The following is a 24,298-nucleotide window of genomic DNA, read 5'->3' as shown; positions in this document are numbered from 1 at the left end:
AATCTGACATATGCAAATGAGGTCAGATGTTATTTTTTTCAAACTTTATTCTCTGTTTATGAGCATAATCACAAATTTCAGGATGTGGAAAATCATCTTTACAGAAACAAAGTTGGCAACTGGCACAGATGGAGAATGCATTTTTTAAAAGTATTAAAATAAAAGCAAGGTGCATTTATTGTGCGTTTCATACACAAGCTAACTCAATGTGCTTTAGATTATTTAAAAACGGCAAAAGACTTTTAAAAAATAAAAGCTTTAAGTGTAATACCACCATTGCCCAAGTCATCTTTAACTTAGCGTTACAAAAGTAATATTGCAAAAATAGCAATGTGCATGCCAATTATTATTTTTTTGTAATGGTTTCACTATTATTCAAAAGTTTGTAATAAAGTCGGTCAGTACTTGACATTCCCTAATTGTGTATCGTATAAATATCCAAAGAATATTGGATTGCTTGAATTAAAATATTTGATTTCGTATTGAATGAAATCAATTGAATGCCTCTCCTAGGCAAATTATGGACACATGCTAACTGCGATTTCCACTTCATTGCCCTGCCACGTTTTTATTTCATGTTTCAGTAAATATTTGAAAATTATATTTTTTTTTAAACGACACCACAGTTGCATTTTTAACGTTGAAAATATTAGAAGACGAATCAACTTTCTTATTCCTCTTAGTTTGTATTGACACGCCTTTCTCTTACGTCACTTCCTTGACAACGAGCCGCTTTCGTTGGTTGGCAACCGGTGCTTCATGTTTAAGCACCAGGTGGTTGCGAGCACGCGTAACAGGATCAAAGCTCTCCAACAATTTTTTGTGTGTGTGTGTTTTAAGGCAATTGAACACTTGTGCAAAAAAAGTACACTGACATAGGACAGTAAGAGACTTTCTTAGCGTGTCATCATGGCCAGCGCGCACCGCGACAACGCGCTGGTGACGTCGTGTCTGAAGCGGCCGGTGGACCCCCACACCAGGGCGCCGCTGGCTTCCTACGAGCGGGACAAAGAAGCGCCCTACACGGCCACGACGTACGCCGACAACCGGGACGGCTACCAGGATAAGAAGGACCAGGTAAACACCCCAACCTGGCCGGCCGCAAGTCAACAGGACTACACTTTTTTTTTTTTTTTTTTTTAGTTCATTGACAATTAAATACTGTAAATACAAATTTTAGTCGTTCCAGTTGACATAGTTTACACGTCGTCAGCGGTGTGAGGCCCTTTAACCTGCTAGCATAAACACTAACTATCAAAAGCTACTACAACTCAATTAAATGATGAATTAATTATGCTATTTATTTTAACAAATTCATTTCCAACATAATTTCACAACGTGCAGCCTTGGCTGCCCAGCTTCTACTTATTTAAATAGATTTTTTTTTTTTTTTTTTTTTTTGGAGCAGGAGGCTGGAAGGGTCCAATCAGATTTCATCTTTTACGTGTTGCCATCTCACTGTAATCTGCCCAAGGCCCTCAGAATCACGAGTGCGGGCGTCAACCAAGCAACAATGAAGTCGTAGTGGAGGAAATTATACTGATGAAAACAAAAATATGAATGATGGGAGAGGAACACGAATGAATTTGACGACATGATCAGACCCTACAATCGACCTAACAATCGTATCAGATGAGTTGGCTAAGAGAACAATGCTTGAGAAATGACCATTAAATATTGAAGTTTTTGTGAATGTTGAAAAAAAAAATCTTTGGGGGTTTTCGCGCAATGTTGCTGTCAGTTGATAAAGGCCTGTTGCTCGGTACGCCAGTAGTTTCTTTGCTTGTCAGGGCTTTGTAAATTGTTGTATAGGCTCAATCTAATGTTTGTGCAATTACGCCGATGGATTTTCCATCTCCTCTCAGCTTCAAAATTGTTTGCGCTTTGTTACAGATTATCACAAAAATCATGGAAGTTGATGTACATGATTTGCCTTTGCGGGCCACATAAAATCATGCGGTGGGCCGGATCAGGCCCCCTGGCCTTGAGTTTGACACCTGTGCCAAAGACAAACACTATCTAATGCATAAGTGTCAAACGTAAGGCCCGGGGCCCAGATGCGGCCCGCCGCATCACTTTATGAGGCCTGTAAGCAAGTCATGTTTGTCAACTTATGTGATTTTTGCTCAAATACGCACCCAAATTACAAATTGTTATCATAATAATCAATATTGTTGAGGCATTGTAATTTACTGTTACCAGACCCTTTTCTGCAGTCATTTAAACAAAACTTGAAGAAACTGTTATCCTTGATTTCTGATTTCAGAAGTAATTATCCCATAATTTGTGTCTAATAATATGATTTAATGATTAAAAATTTTTGCGGCACGGTGGTTCTGCTGGTAAAGCGTTGGCCTCATAGTTCTGAGGACCCGGATTGTACCCCGGTCCCGCCTGTGTGGAGTTTGCGTGTTCTCCCCGTGCCTGCGTGGGTTTCCTCCGGGCACTCCGGTTTCCTCCCACATCCCAAAAAAATGCAACATTAATTGGACTTTCTAAATTACCCCTAGGTGTGATTGTGAGTGCGGCTGTTTTGTCTCGATGTGCCCTGCGATTGGCTGGCAACCAGTTCAGGGTGTACCTCGCCTCCTCCCCGTTGACAGCTGGGATAGCCTCCAGCACTCCCCGCAACCCTCGTGAGGATAAGCAGTGAAGAAAATGGATGGATGAATGTATTTAACATTTCTATGGTTCGCCCCTCTGAGGGAAATCATAACGACAATGCGGCCCAAGACAAAAAAAAAAGAGAGAGACACCCCTGATCTAAGGCCGTGAGGAATTTAGAAACAGTTTATTGGATATTTTATATTAGTTGATTTCATACCTGCCGGATTTTTTAAATTGAGTGTTTAACATTAGTTTATTGAATAGATGACATTTTTAATGGTATATTTGACATTAGTTTTTCTTAAATATTTGCCCGTATAACATCAGTTTAGTGTTTATTCGACTGATTTTAAAATATGTGACAGATTTTTTTTTTAAACTAGTCTTCAGAATAAATAGCATTTCCATTATTTGTGTCAGGCAGAATTTGGTCTTTTTATGTTCAATGGGCGCTTGTGTGCCGAGCGGATGCGAACGTTGTCCCGCTGTCTATTTGTGGACTAGATTAGACAGCGTTCTGGTCATATGATGGTAATCCCTCATCCGCCCCGACTGGCACGCTCAGTGTTCGGAGGGAGGCCGCTTTTGGCCACGGTCGCCGCCCCCGCCGCCGCCTTGTTAAGCTGCCTTTGGTGGGCCTCCCTCCATATGGAGCCCTAATAGGCTTAAACTACAACGTTCCATTGTATGCTGACGCACAACGGTGATAAAAACGTGAACAGTTAACCAGCGTATTGTGATCTTTGAAGATGGCGGAACGCAAAATGACATTGTAACCTCTTAAGTCCAATTTTAACAATCTTAACAAGCGTAAAAAGAAATCAATGATCAAAGCAAATGTGCCTCAACTTAACTTTTTTTATTTTTCATTATGAGCCATCACTTGGACAGAAAATGTTTTAATTCATCCCTTTTCTTAGCTGCTTATCCACAAAAAGGTCGCGGGGAGTGCTGGACTCTATCCCAGCTGTCAACAGGCAGGAGGCAGGGTACACTCTGAACTGGTTGCCAGCCAATCGCAGGGCACATAGAGACAAACAGCCGGATTCACAATCACACCTTGGTTTTGGGATGTGGGAGGAAACCTGAGTGCCCAGACAAAACCCACGCAGGCACGGCGAGACCATGCAAACTCCACACTGGCAGGTCTGGGATTGAACCCGGGACATCAGAACTGTGAGGACAACACTTTTACCAGCTGAGCCACCGTGCCGTCCAGGACGAAATAGTATCAAATCAAATTTATGAAATTTACGATTTACACGATTTATGAATTCCTCCTCATTTTTGTGCGTCTTTGACGGGGGAAGCACATCAAACGAGATCTCCGGACTTTCCCAATGTGGAAATTGAGGACGCTTCCATTTTGCGCCTCCAGGCGGCGTACGAGGAAGGGTGCAACAACAGGGTCGCGGTCGGCGCCGCACCGGCAGCGAAGGACTGGAGAGCGGCAGGCGGCGAGCGCGTGAACCTGCGCGACATCTTCTTCTCCAACGAGGAGTACTACAGCAAGCTGGAGGAGCTGAAGAAGGCGCACCTGCGCACCATGGCGGAGCTGGAGAGCATGTACCACCACAAACTGCAGCTTCACACCAACAACACGCCACGCCACCAACACGGGTCAGCCGTGGCTTGTCATCCTCACAACTTTTTCTCTGCGCTTGGCAAACAGGAATAATATATATATTAACGAGAACCGTGTCAGCAGCACATAATGAGCGTATTCTTTTATCGGACACTGCATCAGGTCTTGTAACAAGATCCAGTAGTGTTGTATCTTTCCATGTATCTCTAATAGTGTCTATGTCTCAACAGCAGCGGCGGCGGCGGGTCACTACATCTAAGGAAGTCTCACTCGGCTGCGGAGCTCCGGAGAAGTTTCGGCTCGCCCGCGTCGTCGGACGAAGACGACGCTTCGGGTTCTGATGTGGAGAAAGGCCAGCTGTTCTCCCCCAAAGAATTCATCAAGAACATGTGGACCGACTTCAAGCTTTCGCCCCGAACACGCCACCTGTCCGCGTCGTTGCCGGGAGACCGCGGTGGCTTCCGGCCCCAGCGAAGGAGCGTTCCCAGGGCGACGGTCCCCAAGCCTTTCCGGATGACACTGCGCGAGGCCGAGCGGCGGCGGCGAGGCATCAAGACGCGCTCGGAGGTGGAGCTGGAGAACGCCGAGCTGAGACGACAGCTGGAGGAGATGTCCGAGTGCCAGAACAAGTTCCGCGCCAGCCCCGTGCCGGCGCACGTCCACCTGCCGCTTTACGACGACCTGCGGGAGCGACGCCAGGCACAACGTCGGAGCATGCGGGAAGAACGCCACCTCAAGACCAAGGTTTCAATAGTTCAGGTTTTTTTTTTTTTTCTTTCGTTTTAAAGTCAGAGCTCAGTTCAGGAAATTAACTCATTCTCAGACTAATCTGATCTTGAAACAATTGCTCTCACTACTCAACCAAAGTACCGTAATTCCCGGCCTACAGAGCGCACCTGATTATTAGCCTCACCCAGTACATTTGTACAATGACGTCACCACAGTCCTAAGACCAATCGGATGAATTAACAATAAAAAAAAACGTCACGTTTCACCTATCACCTGTGTTTTCTGACCTCTATGACACACAAGACGGCCTAATTGGAAACCTATCCATACCATTTGGTACATACATAAATCGCACCCGTGTAAAATCCGCACCTGCCCACATTGAAACCCACATTTAACACGAGATATTTACAAAGAAAGATGGTGCACAGAAAAAGTTTTCAAAGTTTTAATATCTTATCTTAGCTTAACATAGCAACAACACGTTAGCGCGAAAAGGGCTGTTTTTAAAAAAAATAAAACAATGCACCGGTGAAAAAAAAAATACAGCCACGGCAGCAACACGAACAGGGCTGGGGTTAAAAAAAAAAACATACCTAAATCACTGAGATGCGGCAGTAACACAGCAGCAACACGCTAGAGCTAGCGCGGCGCTAACAGGGACAGTTAAAAAAAACATACTGGTAAAAATCATTGCGACACAGCAGTAACGCAGCAGCAACATGCGAGCATAGTGCTAATCCTACCGCAGGGCTAACAGGGCCTATAAAAAAACCATACCGGTAAAAGTCACTTCCTTGGCACATACATTCCACCGGTCTCACTCTTACCTTTTCCCCCTTGCGGCCGTTAGAAAAAATACACAAATTAGCCGCGTCACCGCATAAGCCGCAGGGTTAAAAGGCTGTGGAAAAAAGTCACGGCTTATAGGTTGGAAAGTACGGTAATTGCTGCCATTTGCTTGCATAGAAATAAAATGAATCCATTCCAGGTCCTGACTTCTTTAAAACAGTGATTTCCAACCTTTATAAAACCAAGTCACATATTTTACAATTGAAAAATCCCACGGCACACCAACAAAAGTAAATGTCACCAAAAATGGATCAATTAATTACTGTATGTACTTCCTGCCATCTAATAGAAGATGATTTTTTTTTGTTCTGTCTGTCATTGTGCCTCACTGGCATAAATAGATGAATAAAGATACATTATTTATTGGAATAAATGTTTTTTTTTTTTTTTCACTTATTTGTGAATTTTTGGGGCAACCTATGCACTGTTATTTGGGGGGAAAAAATCTGTGTCCCCCGTCATGTTGCCGCGCGCCCCCGAGTTTGAAAACCACAGCTTTAAACGCTGGTTTGACAACATGGTCACTGGCCACATCCCTTTATATTATACAGTACGTACACCATATATGCTGTGACGTTAATATTTGCATTCCATAATTGCAAACGGACGGGAAATGGGAAATGTTCCACTGTGTGTGTTTTTTTTTTTGTTCCCAGCTGAAGAAATTGGGTCGGATGGTTGCGTTTCAAATGGATTTAGTCACTCTGAGGTTCTAAGTTGTTTGTCTTCATTGTGACTTCATAGAAATTTGACACAGCAATTTCCTGGTCGTAGCAGGATGGCTGCGTTCATCTGGCTTGAATCCAAAATGTTCTCGCTTCGTCGTGGTGGATTTAGGCTTTGGGACTCCGTCATTTCACATTCTGGAAGTGCAGCGAACGGGTCACCATCAGAAAACTTAGCTTTGAGTAAACGTGTGCCTGCGTTTGTAACACACGTGTCCATGTGCGCACACACACCGACACACACACACAAGCACATGGCCTATTAGACATCCTGCCCTTCTTTGATTGGTTTAGAGACCAGGATAAGTTTCGCGTGTGCTTTAAAGTTGTAGAAATGGTTTTTTTTTCTTTTTCAAATGACTGGTCAGATTTCCCCCCGCCCATTAATAAGAAATTACACCGCATATGTGACCAAACTAGTCGCACTCGATAAGAGTCCTGTCCCTTCCAAAAAATATCATACAAACATGCTGGATTTACAGCACCTCAATGGACTACTAATCCATAGTGCTGTGTCCTAAAACCCAAATTGATCCAACTTTATGCGTCCCTGCTAATGTTTGTGCATCTCAGATGCGGGACGCACATCAAATGAGATCCCCGATGCAATATCAGTAAGTTATTATGCTTTTCTTTCTCTCTCTCTTCTTCTACTTTTTTTTTTTTTTTTTTTTTAACTTTTTTACTTCTATTTCATTTGATATTCTTTGGGGGATTTTCTTCAATTCTATACTAACCTTGCTGGGCACTCTCTCCAAGCCCTTCAGCTTCCTGGAGAGGGAGCGTCTGAAGAAGGAGCAGCGCCAGCAGCAGCAGCCTCAGGAGCCGAGCCAGCAAGAGCGGGTGAAGCCATTCAAGGCCAAGCCGGTGCCCAGGTCGGTGTACGCGGCATCGGCGGGGGAGCTGAGGAAGGAAGAGCAGCTCTACCGATCCATCAAGAAGCAGATGAGAGCCCAGGAGATGCTCTTCAGCGCCGCCGCACCTCCGAGCACGCTCACCAAAAGACTGGCGGAGAGCAAGAAGACCAAAGACCAACCCCAGACCTTCACTCACCGGCCACACATCAACAAGGACGTGCCCGACTTTGACGCCAGCTTCAAACGCTTCCAGAAGCATGTGGAGCGGACCAAAGAGGTGAAGCCCACGACGGCGTGCGAGCCCTTTCAACTGAGGACGGCTCAGATCCCTTCGCACCGCGAGCGCATCCTGGCTGAGGTGGAGAAGGAGCGGGGCAGCCCGCAGGCGCTTCGCTGGCCGTACGTCAAGAGCTCGCACACAGCAAACTCCAGCCTCTGCTCGTCCCTCTCGGGGAGCATGGAGCTCCTGCCCGCCAAGGACACGGACGCCTCCAAGAAACGACACGAGGCCGTGAGGTACCCCGTCTCCTCCTCCCACTCCTCCTCCTTGTAGACCGCAGCCTCCTTACCGACCTCCAGAGTGACTGAGTCTCCTCCCGAGAACCCCCCGCCACCCCCGCCCCTCCAGAAGTCTCTGTAGATCCTTCAAAGATCCTCATTCTGTAAGTACATTTGACTGACAGCACATTGTAAAGCGGGAAAAAAGATTTTCCAATGAACTATACGGCGGCACGGTGGAGCAGCTGGAAAGCGTTCGCCTCGCAGTTCCGAGGACCCGGGTTCAATTCCAGCCCTCACTGTGTGGAGTTTGCATGTCCTCCTCGTGCCTGCGTGGGTTTTCTCCGGGCACTCCAGTTTCCTTCCACATCCCAAAAACATGCAACATTAGTTGGACACTCTAAATTGCCCCCAGGTGTGATTGTGAATGCGACTGTTATCTGTCTGCATGTGCTCTGCGATTGGCTGGCAACTTGTTCAGGGTGTACCCCGCCTCCTGCCCATTGAGGGCTGCCATTGGCTCCACTCTCGTGACGCTTGTGAGGATAAGCGGCTAAGAAAATGCATGTATGGATGGATGGATAATTGAAATCTTATTTATCAAAATTACTAGTGGTATCGGAGCTAATATCCCCTCCTCCATTCTAGGAGTTTGGTTCCAGCCGGCACTGCGATAAGTAAAAATCTGGAATATAGAAATAACCTTTTTACATAAAATCGTATGCATGTGTTTATAGCATTGGGGGCACCTAATTTTTTAAGGTTTAAAGACCTTAAACACCTTTGAAACAATACAAACATATAAACATATATTTAGAGATGGATAGACAAAATAGAGTCAGACATGTAATAACATGAAAAAAAAAAACCTTAAGTGTAATTGAAAATAAAAAAAAAAAAAAGAAATCACCAAGTATTCAACTTTGTTCACATTGTCATGATGGAGAATTGTGTGTACAATTTGGATGAAAATAAAATTGAGTCCATTTTGGAAGAAGGGTGTAACATAAAAAAATGTGGAAAAAGTGAAGCAGTGTCAATACTTTGCAGAAATACCGTAACTCCCAGTTTACAGAGCACACCTTGTTATAAGCCTCACCCAGTACATTTGTAAAGGAAATACCATTTGATACATACATAGGCCGCAGCTGTGTAAAAGCCGCAATTGGCCACATTGAAAACCACATTGGGACATGAGATATTTACAAAGAAAGATGGTACACAGAGAGTTTAACACTAGCGCCGCGGTAACGCTAGCACCGCGCTAATGCCATTTAAAAAAAACATACCGCTGGTACACGGCAGGAACACGCTAGCACAGCACTAACAGGGCCGAACTAGTAAAAGTCACTTCCTCGGTACATATATTCCACCGGTCTCACTCTTGCCTTTTCCGCTCCAGTGCCCCCTTGCGGCCGTTATAAAAAAATGCACAAATTAGCCGCATCACCGCATAAACCGCAGGGTTGAAAGCGTGTGAAAAAAGTCGCGGCTTTTTAGCTGGAAATTACAGTACTAAGTTAGAAATATTTTGGAGGTGAAAAAACGCAGCTTCCGATTTGACTTTGTGACTGCACGGGCAGGCAGGCTCTGGAGCGCAGGAGGAGGGCTGAGCAGGAGGAGGCGCGCTGGACCGAGAGGCAGAAGGAGCGCGAGAAGAAGCTCCAGAAACTGGTGCAAAAGCGGGCCAGCGCCAACGATCCGCACCTGGCGCTCATCCACACGTACGGCCACAAACTCCAAGAATTCAGGTGAGAGGCGCCAGACACAAAGACGATCTGCACGGTGACTTTAACTCCCACTTGTAGGAAATTGCAGTCGATCCGGCTTCCTTTTATCACATATTTCATTGACACCGGCACCACGTATGGTTGGCAACAATTTTCTCAACACCTCAGACGCAAGGAAATGTGCAGGTTGATTTTCTGAGAGTAAGCGTGAAAAGGGGATAGCGTGTGCTTCGTGTTCCCTTGTTCAGGAAACAAGACCGCCAGCGGAGGAAGGAATATCAGCAGGAAATCAAAGAGATTGAGGAGCGTGTAAAAGGAAGACCACTGCTGCTCGAACAGGTTGCGCAGGTACACGACACCACCCAACAGTTGTTGTTGTTGTTGTTGTTGTTATAGTTATAGACCACAAACTGCTTGTAAACATGAGACAGGTTGATACTGACTTCCATTGGCCTGAACCGAAAAAAAATGGATGGATGAATGTTTAATTATTTCCCATCTATTTGGCAGTTGTCTTGTCTTTATCATATATGATATTATAGAGTGCTAGTTGTCTCAATAAAAAAAATCACAAACATTTTTTTTGGTGGTGTGGGGGAGGCTAGAGCGGATTAACGGCACTTCCATATATGTATAAAAAAGATTATGTTAGATATAAGTGTTCATGAGTTACAAGCATGGTAGCAAATTAAACCAGTCTTCTTTTTTTGCAGTATATTTATTCCGATTCTGAATATGTGCTCTAATGACATAACAGAAGAACGCCAAACAGGCGGCACAGAAGCGTTTTGCTGACAAGCTGCACGGAGTTCACCTGAACGAGGACTTCCTCTGCAGGAAGGCGGCGGTGGCGGCGGCAAGCACACGCACTGATGGCACGCGGTAAATGCTCTGTTTTCATGCGGGAATTAAACTCGATTGCTTTGTTGACAAATAGACTGAAGAGAAAAGTCACTAAGTTGTCAAGAATGTGTTTTGCTAGCAGTGAACATCCGCGAGGACACACATTGACGATGAAGCCTTTTCTGGTTATTTTTCTCTCGTCCTGGCCAGCGAGCCTTCAGAGTCCGGGGACGGTGCCGCCTCGGAGCCCGTCTGCTACCGCAAGGTCTTCCTGGATGACCGAGACCAGGAGGATGAGGAGCAGAGCGGCAAAGGTTCTCGTGACGGCAGCGAGGACGGCAAGCGAAGTCATTCCGACGGTAGTTGCCACTACTCGGACGATCACGAGGACTGCGACGATGACGAGGAGGCTGACGACGAGAAGCGAGATGAGGAGGAGGAAGATCCTTAGCAGCAGTCGGGAAGAGGATGTTGCAAAGTGTACAGCGGACCCTCACTATTCTTGAGGGTTAGGGAACAGGACCAGTGACAAATTTTGCGGATAGTCGACATCCTCTACAAGTATTTATAAGTGTCTGTAGCTTAAACCCTAAATTTAGAGTGTGTCAGATTTTTTTGTATCTCTAATTTGTTGATCATGTCCATTGACTTCAGTGATTTCTAAATTCGCGACAATGATGAAAACAATGCTCTTGAATTTTTTGGGCTAATGAATGTCAATTACTAAATGAGGGGGCTTCATATAAGATCTAATCTAGGGCACCACTGTTGGTAAGGTCTGCCCGTGCCCTTTTCTGGGACCCTGTTGAGGGTGTAGAAATGGTCCTCTGTTCCATCCATAGCCACAAAAACAAACTACCATTGAGTCACTTTTTATGACTTAGTTGTGACTAGACAAAAAAAGGGAACACTTTAGACTTCGGGAGCACGGTGGCGCAGCTGGTAAAGCGTTGGCCTTACAGTTCTGTGCTCCCGGGTTCAATCCCGGACCCGCCTGTGTGGAGTTTGCATGTTCTCCCCGTTCCTGAGTGGGTTTTCTCTGGGCACTCCGGTTTCCTCCCGAAAACATGCAACATTAATTGGACACTCTAAATTGCCCCGAGGTGTGATTATGAGTGCAGCTGTTTGTCTCCATGTGCCCTGCGATTGGCTGGCAACCAGTTCGGGGTGTACCCCGCCTCCTGCCCGTTGACAGTTGGGATAGGCTCCAGCACTCCCTGCGACCCTCGTGAGGGTAAGCGGCAAAGAAGATTGATGGATGGACTTTAGACTTCACTTGAATTGGGAGTTAAAGACTCAGGACTTGAGTCAAGATGAGCCGTAACTTACAAACTATTAAACTAAAATATTATTTGACCTTAAGGACATATTTTATAAGGACCCGAAACTTACTTTTTACTGCAGGTAAGACTGGAGATTTGACTTGCAAGTGACTTGATCCCGTCGCTGCTTTGTACAGTAAAATCACGTGTATATTGTAAATCACTGTTAAACTACACGTTATATTATTACACGTTATATATTCATCAATAAACTGTTCTGAAGTCATCAATTGTCTTCATTGGTGGGAAGTAACAAAGTGCTTTGTCGTGGTACTATACTTTAGTAAATGATACAGGTATTTTTAATGGAGTATTTTTTTCCACCTCCACATTCCGGTTTAAAGGTTTGATATTGCCAGTCTCTAATCTGAAAAACGCTTTTTTCTCTCATTTATTTGCTAATTTACATTATTTTTAATTACTCTCTCCACAACATTAGCAAAGCGTCAAAGTGTTTTATTCAAAATAGTTATTGTTGAAAATTGACAGCGAAAATATTTTTTTTATTGAAATACATTTCAGAGCCATTTTGTAGTGTAATTACAGGAGTCAAATCAGATTTTACAAGCCACATTATTTTCTGTCATTTAGAAGGAAAATGAGTGTTTTAGAATTTGAGTCACTTTTCAAAAGGTTTTAAAAGTTCCCAAACAAATGTTAAAGTAGTGCTTAGTTGTGTCACAATCAATCGACAACTATTTAGTAATTGACTAATTTAGCGGCATTGTTTGATTTAATTTTTTTTTACAATGCACTAACTGCAGCCTGAACCCTAAATACTCCCAGATATCTTTTGTCCTCCATGATGCACTCCCCATCGTTTGGATTTAGTCAGGATAACACATTGCTTTTATTTTGGAAAACATTTCTTGTTTTCTGAAATATTAAGGACAAACAAAAAATCCAACTGATCAACTAAAAATATATTAAATTCAGCGTTACAAAATAATTATTTGCAGCTGGAGATTGAATAACATGAACCTGAAGCACCCTCAAAAGTGTACAGTATTTCAAACTGGTTGCCCGTTGCATGAATCATCACCCCAAAATTTTGGTTTCTGTTTCTAAAGGTTTGCCAAGTACTGAGAACAATATCACGATCAACGGTTGTTTGTTTGGTTCTGTTTAATCTTAAATCCATCAAATAACTAATTGCTTCCCAAAAAAATATAGAACGAACTTCAATGTAAAATACACGTTTAATCGGATTAAGCAATGGAATAATCGACAGAATAATTGATTCTAAAAATATGATCTAGTGCTTCTTTCGTCAGATGGACCAATGATGTGCCAATGATAAGTAACACTATGAATAAAACCGCAAAATACATGTGAATTTTAAAATAGATTTGGGGAAATAATGTGACGTCATAACACGATCTCGCGATATCTCAGAAGAAAGCTGAAAGGCTGCACACGATGTGGCCGGAAAAAGCCGGAACAGGCCGAAGAGCGTCGCACGCTGCGTCAACCATCAACCCCCGTCCTCCCTCCTTTTTTAAACATGGCGGCCGTCTCTACTCTCCAAACTAACGTCCAGCCGCCTGCAAAGTGACTCGGCCTCATTCAGCGTCGCTCGGCCGCCTGTCAGTTGCCCTCCTGCGCCTCTCGGATGCGAACGTCGACCGCCACCTCGCCGACGAGAAGCTCCAAGCCCTGGCCGGCCAACCGACGGCTGGAGCCTCCGCGGAGGGGCCCGTCTTCGTCTCCTTTTTGGAGCCCTGAGCAGCAACGGGCAGCCTGGAAGTCAATCCCTCCCCCCCCTTCCACCCCAGCCAGGCGGCCACCTTCCCCCGTCCGGAGCGATGGTTTGAGGCGGAGCACTCGGGCCGTCCTCTGCGCCAACAATGTGTGAAAACTGCGCCGAGCTGGTGGAGGTTCTGAACGAAAGTGAGGAGGGCAACCTGCTCGCCCAATAACACACACACACACACACACACACACACACACACACGATCAACGTCATCTACCGGCTAACGTTAGAGCCGTACAACTTTCTGTCTGTCTTCAGTTGTGATCGTGTTTGTTTCCATTTTAACGACCGTCGTCCAGGCCTTTCGTGTATACTTGTCGGTCCGTATGATTGGACAGATTGATGGGGAAGGGGGGGGGGCCTTGTCTGTCTGTCTGTCTGTCGGTCCCCCCTGTCAAAAAGACAAGTGCAAGACAGACGTCCTCGGGTCTCTTGCCTGTTGGGGAAGGGGTAACTACTCATTTGCTTCCCCGCAAGGACGTCAAAAACAAATGTTAAAATTGTATCAAAATGTTGAATTGCAGGCCAGCAAAGTTAGCTCGTCGGGCTAGTGTCGCTAGCCACTTTGTTGGATGTTTGTCAGCTCAAGCATCTGCCTTTTGTTTTGGGCTCAATTCCTTTTGCCTGACAGCCACACGTCGTTTATCCATCTTTAAACTTAACTCAAATGATCTCCTGTTTCTGCCCGATTGTTCATATCCGAGTAAACTAGTAAATATTGTAGCCGTTAGCTCGTCTGTACGTGGTATCTGCAAACAGGTTTGTTACCCGAGCACCCCCCCCCCTCTTGTTTTGTGTATTTCAATGCCTGACGCCAATCTATGTCCAGTCATCACTGCAAAAAAAAGTCAAATTTATTTATCATTTTAGTGTCAGACAGATTAGGGGCTGCTGTCTTTCTGTCTGTCAAAACAAAAGTTGTCGCTTGAAGTGGGAGACAGTTGTCGTCAGTCAGTTTATTGTTGAATGCTTGACAAAATGTGGGGATATTGAAATTAGGCAGGAAAGTTAGCCCCATAGGCTAATGAAGCTCGCCAAGTTTGTTTGATGTTAGTTTGTCAGCTCCTTTGTTTTGTGGGACGAATGGCATCCTAGCGATCGCTTAAGTGACAACCCTTCTACGTTTATGCGAACTTAACTTTTATCTCGTGTATGTCCTTCTTTCTATCTAATGTGGCAAACCTAGTAAAATCTCTATAGATGCTAGCGCCGGCTAAGGTAGCGTCAAATTGCGTTTATTTTTCTTGCCAAATGACTTTTATTCGTCTTTGACGTGGTTCACAAATGCTTCCTTTGTTGTTCACTTTTACTTGTGAGCAGTTAGTTTGGGGTTTCTTAGCTCGCGTTGTCAACGCCAAGTGAGGACAAGTCAACAGAAGCTAAATTTAGCATCGATATGCTAACCAGGCCGTGCTGTCTGCGTTTAAATATTCCCCAAAACGCTTTCCCCCCACTGTCGTTAGTCTCGCAGAGGTGCACTAAATTACATCCTTTGTGCTCAACATGCGCATTTATTCCATTAATAATCCTATGAATGTGATTTGTTGCAGTTACTAATGAAAAGAGGTGGTGGTCGTCGGACACAGAATTAGGGACACTGAAAGAGCAATAAGTGCATTGCATCATTCTCGCATTTGTTTGACAGTTGGATCTCCGAGTGTAACACCTAATGTATATCTATGTCATTAATTTAATGTCTCTGCACCTGTACACTTGAATATTACCTGTAATGTTTCATACTTACCGCTTATTTAATGTTAATATACCTTTATTGCGCCTATATGCCTTTAACTGAGCACATTTACATGGTAATATGCCTCTCATGTTGAACACTTGCACCATAGTCAATGTTTGTATCTCTATGGCATAATGCTCACTTTTTTAATATATTCTCAATCATGTCTATATGACCTTTATAGTTTATTCCATGTACGCACCTGCAAGGTACTGATTCGCACAATTGTAAACGCCACTAATTTACCAAATTCACATCTTATGTATTATTCACACACTATATGCTGCATATTTACATTAATATTTACATTATCCACGAGGGGTTGGTTGGTACAGGCAAGCCACGGTACCGGTATCTGTACCTCGGTTTTTGGGCCTCAGTTCGATACATTTTCGGTTTGTGTTTTGCACATGGAGACAAGTTTTTTTCTTATCTCTCTCTCGTTATCGTTTTATTTGTTACAAAAAGCTGTATTTTGTGCAGTATGGAACAATGTAACATATTTCTTGTTAGTTATTCAAACATTTTCAAATGGTAAACTGTCTTATTCTTTGATTAATTTTATACACATCAATGTAGTAGTAAAATATATATATATTTTTTTACAGAAACAACAACAAACAATATTTGTGTAACAGGTGGATTAAGCGTGGTTCTCGTGTTCATGCCTGATCAACCTGCGCTTTATCAAAGTGTTGCATTTACGTACGGAGGTCGGGAAGTCAATTCATATTGATGAAATATGTATGGCATTATAACGTGGGTCGAATGTTTTCGTAACGTGGTCAGCATCAATGCCGAGTAAATGGCAAAGCCAAAAAAATTGCAGCCTTTAAGTGGGTATTGTCCCATGCGGAGCGTATTGAACAAAGTAGCGTCCCAACCTTAGTATCTGCTAATGTAAAATATTGGATTATGTGACATATTAATGTTTGTTCATATAGCACTAAGAAAGGCATCGTGAAAGACACTGACTCACTGCATGGCGTTCATCATTCATTCCATGAGCTGAATATTTCTTCACAATCACAACTTCTGCAACATACTATTTGTACCATATGTATACATACGCTGTTCGACAGTGAGGTGCCTACCATATTCAACTTCCCACATGGTGGCACTTCTCTCCCTCAATTGATGTAACAAACAGAAATTCGCACCCTACTCTTAATCTTGTACTCCAAAATTGTGGTGCTTAGAAAGTGCTGTTGGTGTTGTCAGGTGTGTTTCTCTGTTCAACTGGCGGTTCCATATGTTGTGTGCCGCTGACCTTTGAACTTGCCTTGCTGCTGCAGCAGCACACGCTTGCATTTTGGCACCAGAAACGAAACTCGTGTTTACAACCTTTCACACCCTTTCCTTCAACTGCCCGCCCACCCATCCCTGGGTCTTTACCCCCACCTTTTCAAATGTTTTGTGTGCTTTACTTGGTGATCCCAGATGGTGCAAATACTAGAAGCAACTCTAATATGTTGGAAGTGACACTTGTTCATGGATGAATGAAGACGACAATATGGTTAAAGTTCTAATGCAATGTGGGGGGAAAAATAAGCCTGCCCGCATGAAACGTAGCGCACAATTTAGAGTAATAACAATGTTAGTAACTATCAAACTTTGCAAACAGCAACAAACCGAACCAATCAAAATCACGGAAGCTAATGGCAAATTGAATACCGTTGTCAGTCTTGGATACCAAACGTGTAGCTATAAAGTTAGACGCTAACATATCACAACAGATTGACAACAAATGCCCAATGACGTGGAAACGTAGCAAACTGTACTGACAAATTTGAAAGTAAATTTTAATAAAGAAACTTGACTACTTACTAATAACAAACTATGTAACTAATTTCCTAGGTAAACTCGGAAAATGCAAACCATGATATTGAATAGTAAACAGACAAATTAATATCATCTGATAGCGAAATATAAGCAGAAACTACAGGGAAATGTACTAGTAAACCTCTATAACCAAAAAGACTAACAGGAATTTGAGCATTAATGTCCAACAACAGGGTGGCATGGTGGAGCAGCTGATAAAGCGTTGGCCTCACAGTTCTGAGGACCTGGGTTCGATCCAACCCCCGCCTGCGTGGAGTTTGCATGCTCTCTCCATGCCTGTGTGTATTTTCTCCGGGCACTCCGGTTTCCTCCCACATCCCCAAAACATGCAACAATAATTGGACACTAAATTGCCCTTAGGTGTGATTGTGAGTGTGGATGTTTGTCTCTATGTGCCCTGCGTTTGGCTGGCAACCAGTTCAGGGTGTCCCCCATCTCCTGCCCGTTGACTGCTGGGATAGGCTCCAGCACTCCCTGCGACCCTTGTGAGGTTAAACGGCAAAGAAGATGGATGGATGGACTTTCAGCAAGAGTAGTTTCTGACATTCGGCCACTCATAAAAACTAATTGCACATTCCGCACACTGCGCTGCAGTTCAGTGGTGTTTGGCTGCATCAATCAGTGTGACTTGTGTGAAACGACAAACTTGACAGTGACGTGTAACTACTTTGGTGGTGTTCTGTAATAGCGGCGTTGTGCTTGCTCCTCAGTTTCCGACGCAGACGGCAGCGAGGGCGGCTTCCAGCTGAAGAAGGAACATGCGCTGCGAGTGTTGGCTCACATCAGCTCTTGGACGCAGAGGTAAGACTAAATGGTTCCCGTTCGGGCTGAGCTACGGATCGCCCAACTGTTGACAATTTAGAAACAATGGGTGGCCTATAAAAAGCTTGCACTTGGCTCAGCTTCACAGCCTTGCTCGGAGCATAATACATTTGGCAAAAGCATTTGAGCAAAAAGCAAACATTTGAGGTTGAAAAACTGCCAATTTGCTACAATAACCCTACTGAAAAGAATTCACTCATTTTTTTTTTTATGAAATACAATTAAATACTAAAAATGTAACAATATCTCACTGTTCAGTTTTATCTTGGTATTAATCTCACAGAATGCTAATTATTTCAACATTGTGGCAAAGCTCACAGTATTTCTGGAAAGTTCATGTTACAGGTGGGACATAAAGCTGCATGCAGGGGAGGAGTGAAAGACCCCATCCCACCCCACCGCTTCCTTCCCTTTCTGGCTGAGTCCTTGATAGGTTTTTGTTGTGTCTGCATTTTCCTGAGTGTCTGAGGTCATGAAGGTATCTTAATGTGGTTGGATAAACAAGTTGGGGGTGTGGCCTGTTCAAGCGAGGACTGCTTGGAGCCACACAGGAAATTGATGACTGAAAGTTATCATCAATGACGTCATTAATTAGTCGCCAATCATCCAAATCAGATTTTTTTTATGCCAAAAGAAGCAGTATCATAGGTTCTATTTAGCTTGTTGCGTAGTAAATAGTAAATCTTTTCGTGTGTGTGTGTGGTTGATTCATATTGTTAACGTTGCCGTGGCACCGACTGATGTTCTGCTATTTTCCTTGTAGACAATGTCTGTGCTGCTTCAAGGAGTACAAGCATCTGGAGGTCTTCAACCAGCTGGTTTACGCACTCATCAACCTGGTGGTTGGACAGATCAGCGGTCTCAGGGATCGCCTGTGCCACCTGTGCCGCCACGGCCCTCCCGAGGGGGAGGCGACGGGGGCGGCCGACGGCAAACATCACGACGATGATCGGGCCCCTTTTGAGCCTCCTCACCGGCCGGCCTCACCCGGGGAGGACGAACCAGTCAACGTGGAGAGGGACTCTGCAGAAGAGGAAGCTGAATCTCCTGACTTCGACCTAAACCGGAAGCGGGTTGAGAGCAAGATGCAAGCGGGGCCCAAGGAGGGCGGCGGGTCTGAAGGCGCCCATGACGGGTTCAGCTCGTGGAGCATGGAGGAGCGAGAGAAGCTGCTGTTATGCGCTGCAAAAATCTTTCAGATCCAGTTCCCTCTCTACACAGCCTACAAACACAACACGCATCCCACCATTGAGGTGATCTCACACACACACACACACCACACACACACACACACAAATCACATGAAACACACATGCAGACATAGAGGCAGATAGATGCACTCAAATCACAGATGCAGACAAAACAGACAATCTCACCGATGCTAACACATAATCTTTCACAGATCATTGACACAAATCACACAGACAAACATCATGCACACAAAACACACACCAGAGCACACAAAATATGCAACATTTGTCACGCATCACTCAAAATCAGAAGTAAAAATCACACACATCCAGATCACGTGCACATACATCACACTTGCACAAGTTCTCATGTAAACACAAAATCATAGACACACAAGTCACACTAACAAGATCACACAAAAAATGCATAGGAATTACAAAGATTACACGTATCAAAAAATCTTAAATACATAAGTGTGTGTGCATGAATGTTGACAACTGTCATGATCATGTAGGCGCATCTCAGTACATAAGAATATGGTGGAAATGTTTTTTTCTTTTCATTAGATGAATTAAAAAAGGGGATTGTTTCATTTTGTCATAATTTTGGTGACTAGCTTGCAGGTAAAGAAAAATCCTAGATTTGCTTCTTGAGCACTTAGAAAATGATGTAAAAAAAAAAAAATGTTTTTTGATATAAATAGAAACATTTTCCAGAAAGCCAATTATTGTGGTTTCTGAAAGTATTTTCACTACAAACTATATTACTCAAATTGAAATACTGTTCTGTGATGATATAATTTATTGAGGTGCACTTTTATACAGTATGTCAAATATATTCTGCATATTGTACAACAAATGTGATTAATAATGAGGCTTTGTTTTTCAGGATATATCTGCTCATGAGAGCAGCATCCTGGGCTCCTTCTGTGACATGAATGTAAGCCAAACAGATTTTCAAAACCTCACTGCAACACATTAAAGCATTATGTACAAATGCGCAAAAGTTTTAGTTAAAAATGGATAAAAATCCACTCCAAAAATCTGAATATTTAAGCTTCGATATTTTGTTGTTCTGTACTACTCTTACAAAAAATAAACTACTACTCCAGCCTTTCTTTACTGCCAAAAACAGATGCTTAGTCAGCTTATGCCTTGGATCACCTCTGGGTTGTTGTTTTCAGGACGTGGAGGTTCCTTTGCACCTTCTGCGCTACGTCTGTCTGTTCTGCGGCAAGCACGGTCTGTCTCTGATGAAGGAATGTTTCCAGGCTGCCACGCCTGACAGCCTCCCTTTCCCCATCGCACATGCCTTTATCACCATCGTATCCAACGTAAGGAGACGAAACGTGGGCCCACGCTGTTTGTGTCTCCAAGTTCTGATTTTGTTGTTTTTGTGTGGCCTCAGATCCGAATATGGCTTCACATTCCTGCCGTCATGCAGCACATCATCCCTTTCCGCTCGTACGTCATACGGTGAGTGCACAGTATGCTTTTCTTCACGTCTTCACACCTCATATAGGTTCTTGTATATAGTCTTGCATACTTATCCTAACGTGTCCACATTTTTTTTTTTTTTTTAAATGCACCACTCCTCCACATTCTGACACACTATGTGTTGGTTGCTATGTAGATCTCTTGTCGCCATAGCAACCAATTCCAGGCCACTGGCAACACTCTCCTCGTATGACCTGATAAGGGGCAACAAATGATGAACATTAATCCTAAAAACGTTCTGAGTCAAAATGTAGAGTGCTATGTGAGGTTTTCTGGCTCGTACCTCTTGACCATCGTCATGTGACCGTGTGTGTATGGTTCTTAACTTCGAGGGAGTGTGGTGTTTATGTGCTTGTGCCTGTCTTTTTGACTGACTGTGCGTACGTCTTGATTGGATATGTGTGGGTCTTGATAGTCTGTTTGTGCGTTTATTTAAGCGTTTCTCTTGTGTGTGCGTGTCTCAGTCACTGTGATTTGACGCCCCATCGCACTAGCAAATCTGCACAGTCGAACACGAAAAATCACGTAAAATTTGTTACGAGTAGAAATACGTAGATATTGAAAGACGTTGCTTATTTTGTGTAGTCTTGACCAATGTTCCCTCTAAGCTGCGCCACTGCGGAACTGCGCACATGAAAACCGATCCAGCGCAGTGAACCACAGCCTGCCGTCTTTATTTTTTTTTCCTAACACGGAATCACATGATCTCTCTCTCCGTGCTACTAGGAACAACAAAATGCTGAACATGAATGACAATGAAGCGCCGAGTGATGCTGTAGACAGCTATGTTCGCTTCCGTCACTCACTAAGAAGAAGTGTTGATGGGTGTCTAGGACGCGCGGGTTTTAACGCCAATGTGACGTGTCCTTCAGGTACCTCTGCAAGCTTTCCGACCAGGAGCTACGTCAGAGTGCAGCGCGCAACATGGCCGACCTGATGTGGAGCACGGTGAAGGAGCCTCTGGACAGTGCACTTTGTTTTGACAGGGAGAGCTTGGACCTGGCCTTCAAGTACTTCATGTCACCCACGCTCACCATGCGGTTGGCCGGACTCAGCCAGATCACTGTCAGTCACCTCATAAACGCGCGTTTTGCTCATTCTGCACAAAAATATTTCATGGTTAATAAAAATTTTCTCCCTTTTCAGAACCAGCTGCACACTTTTAACGATGTGTGCAACAACGAGTCTCTGGTGTCCGACACAGAAACGTAAGTTTGTGTGTATTTGTTTTAGTTCTGGTACACGCATCAACAGTTGGGCTATTTTTGTCCCAGCTTTGCCTCTTTCCAACCAAGGAACTCAAATGGCAGATTATTTTATCTCATAAGATCCTATAAAATGATCCTACTTTGGAGTTTGTTTTTTTGTTTAAAGAGTGAACATGTCTCAAGGATTGGTCCTGAAACGGATTGGTGGCAACAATCTTAAATTTGAAACGTGTTCAATATTTCAAAATTCGATTCCTGAGTCCTGACCCTGAATTGTGATGTAAAACTGAATGTAGCCAATCAAAAAGCAACCTGACTGACTACCCAGCAGCTGTCCATAAATAAATGGAAAAAAAAAAAGGAAACATGTCCGACCTGGTGTCATATTTTGTATAAGTAGGTTTAATTCCTGCTGATTTGTCCTTGTGTGTGTTGTGGTGGCAGGTCCATAGCCAAGGATTTGGCTGACTGGTTGATTCACAACAACGTGGTAGAGCACCTTTTTGGACCTAATTTGCACATTGAGGTGAGAACCTTTTGTTGCAAACTCTAGTTGGGCATCCGTCTTTGTCGCTCCTGTGCATACATGCAGAAAGCTTCTGTTGAGCAAGTGCATGGCGATAGCACCCACACACAGCAGAGCACATTACGCTAAACACGGAAGTAATGATAATTACAATTTCAAACGTTAATACAAAGTGACTGAAATTATTTCTTTGTTTATCCCTGCGCTCTTTGTGGTTTATGCTGCTTTCTTCAGATCATTAAACAGTGCCAAGTGATCCTCAACTTCTTGGCTGCGGAGGGCCGACTCAGCACACAGCACGTGGACTGCATCTGGGCTGCGGCTCAGGTAAATACTTCAGCAGTCTTAGGACCTGTAACTTGACTTCTACTCTAGTGATACTCAAACTGTGGGTAAGCGGGCTTCCTCTAGTGGTACCCCCCGAAAAACTGCCTTGTTCAGTTCAGTTGTTTTTTATTTAATTTTTAATGTAATATATTTTCATTAAATTAGTTTTTAATAACAATCATTGTGGCTCAGCTGGAAAGCATTGGCCTAACAGTTCTGAGGTTCCAGGTTCCATCCCGGACCCACCTGTGTGGAGTTTGCACGTTCTCCCCGTGCCCTCGTGGGTTTTTTCCGGGTACCCCGGTTTCCTCCCACATCCCCAAAACATGCAACATTAATTGGGCACTCTAAATTGCCCCTATATGTGATTGACAGCTGGGACAGGATAGGATAGTCCCGTGACCCTCGTGAGGATAAGTGGCTCGTAAAATGGATGGTTTTTAATAGTCCTATATTTAAGCCTGGTGTTCATGTTGAAACTGCTGACAATCATAATAAATGTACTTTTACTGTATTTCAATGTTGGTCATTGTGGTGGTACGGTGATGCCAGCCCCCCACCAAATTACATCCCCCCCCCCCCTTAGAAGTATTTCACTTAACAGTTATATATTGTGTAAAAACACACGGTAATGACATTTGTTCACATAAGTTGCAAACAGGGAAAATGCAAGCACAAAACACAACGTACTTAATGTGTTTTCCTTCCTTCCTTTTTGTTTTTGTTCTTTTGGACGTTTCAGTTGTGACCAAACCACCTTAATGGTGAATTACTGCCACCAACTGATTCTCCTTCCACTACAAGGAAACAAATGTGAATGTTTTCGAGCTATTGTAAATTGTGCTGCTGTCATCTAGCGGTAGTGGTATAAAGCACACTCCTATCTCTGGTATTACCCGAGACGTAACTAATTGGTCAAGTGACAACTCGTATTGTTCAAAACTCTTAAGTCAAGGTGCTCTTTTCTGAATGCACCACTGTATTTGGAGAGTGACATATATTTTCATACAAGTGATACTTATTGTAAATAGCTTGAAAAGCACACTTCTAGAGATATGTGCTGTTCTGTGTATCATCAACAACCTGTTTTTCCTGTCTCAGCTGAAACACTGCAGCCGCTACATCCACGACCTTTTCCCTTCTCTCATCAAAAACTTGGATCCGGTGCCCCTGCGCCATGTCCTCAACTTGGTCTCAAGTCTGCACCCCAGCGCGCACACCGAGCAGGTCCTCCACCAACTCTTTGAATACAGTCTGCACGTTTCTTTCAGAATGATATATTTATTTTATTTTTTGGGTGCCGCTTTTTCTGTAGTGCCTCTTCTTTCACTCGGTCTCTTCAGGTAGTACAGTCGCAGTCTATGCTTCTAAATACGAAAATCTATATTTTAATAAACAAAATAATAACTTAAAGGGAGGCCCTCTTTTACATGGGCGATATGTTCTGGAAACACCCATAAAGGTTAAAATCTGCAAAAAAAATCCCCCCTTCCCACGTTTTAAACACATCAAAACTAACAAAACACTTTTTGATAAATTGATCCATTGTAAGAGTCTCCTCCCAAATTCAATATTGATTCATCATACTTACAACAGGTAATATCATACAGTGTCAATTTGAGGAGAGACTTCTGCTCGTATAGTTATCTA

At 43.7% G+C, this 24,298-nt stretch overlaps 2 protein-coding genes across 6 annotated transcripts in view; both read left to right on the top strand.

The window, feature by feature from the left end:
- The first annotated feature begins 728 nt into the window (after positions 1–728).
- Positions 729–11,845, top strand: fam161a (FAM161 centrosomal protein A). The gene is made up of 8 exons (XM_061830975.1): positions 729–1,077; positions 3,986–4,227; positions 4,423–4,936; positions 7,258–7,871; positions 9,437–9,604; positions 9,832–9,931; positions 10,341–10,465; positions 10,637–11,845. Exons 1-8 carry the CDS (start codon positions 910–912, stop codon positions 10,875–10,877), a joined length of 2,172 nt encoding a protein of 723 aa, XP_061686959.1. The 5' UTR covers positions 729–909; the 3' UTR covers positions 10,878–11,845.
- Positions 11,846–13,046: 1,201 nt separating this feature from the next.
- usp34 (ubiquitin specific peptidase 34) overlaps positions 13,047–24,298 on the top strand; it is a 67,241-nt gene continuing 55,989 nt past the window's right edge. For 2 of the 5 annotated variants that reach the window (XM_061829137.1, XM_061829139.1), the window contains exons 1-11: positions 13,700–13,951; positions 17,789–17,879; positions 18,664–19,153; positions 19,980–20,030; positions 20,275–20,424; positions 20,499–20,566; positions 21,460–21,652; positions 21,734–21,795; positions 22,240–22,321; positions 22,556–22,648; positions 23,750–23,875. In XM_061829137.1, coding sequence (XP_061685121.1) covers positions 13,828–13,951; positions 17,789–17,879; positions 18,664–19,153; positions 19,980–20,030; positions 20,275–20,424; positions 20,499–20,566; positions 21,460–21,652; positions 21,734–21,795; positions 22,240–22,321; positions 22,556–22,648; positions 23,750–23,875 — 1,530 coding nt within the window. In that variant the 5' untranslated portion in view covers positions 13,700–13,827. Of the gene's footprint in view, positions 13,639–13,699; positions 13,952–14,248; positions 14,261–17,788; positions 17,880–18,663; positions 19,154–19,979; positions 20,031–20,274; positions 20,425–20,498; positions 20,567–21,459; positions 21,653–21,733; positions 21,796–22,239; positions 22,322–22,555; positions 22,649–23,749; positions 23,876–24,298 lie in introns of those variants that run through there. The other 3 variants (XM_061829138.1, XM_061829136.1, XM_061829140.1) reach the window with 3 other exon arrangements.

The sequence above is a fragment of the Syngnathoides biaculeatus genome, chromosome 9, assembly GCF_019802595.1.
Source record: "Syngnathoides biaculeatus isolate LvHL_M chromosome 9, ASM1980259v1, whole genome shotgun sequence".
Lineage (NCBI taxonomy): Eukaryota > Metazoa > Chordata > Actinopteri > Syngnathiformes > Syngnathidae > Syngnathoides > Syngnathoides biaculeatus.
Note: the sequence above shows the minus strand (reverse complement) of the source record. Positions and strands in the feature narration are given on the sequence as shown.

What these genes read in the sequence shown, in the direction of transcription:
- fam161a (XM_061830975.1), top strand. Translation starts at nt 910, where the DNA reads ATGGCCAGCGCGCACCGCGACAACGCGCTGGTGACGTCGTGTCTGAAG. An exon ending in ACCAGGATAAGAAGGACCAG is followed by an intron (nt 1,078 to 3,985) that starts GTAAACACCCCA and finishes TTGCGCCTCCAG; the next exon opens with GCGGCGTACGAGGAAGGGTG. An exon ending in CACAAACTCCAAGAATTCAG is followed by an intron (nt 9,605 to 9,831) that starts GTGAGAGGCGCC and finishes TCCCTTGTTCAG; the next exon opens with GAAACAAGACCGCCAGCGGA.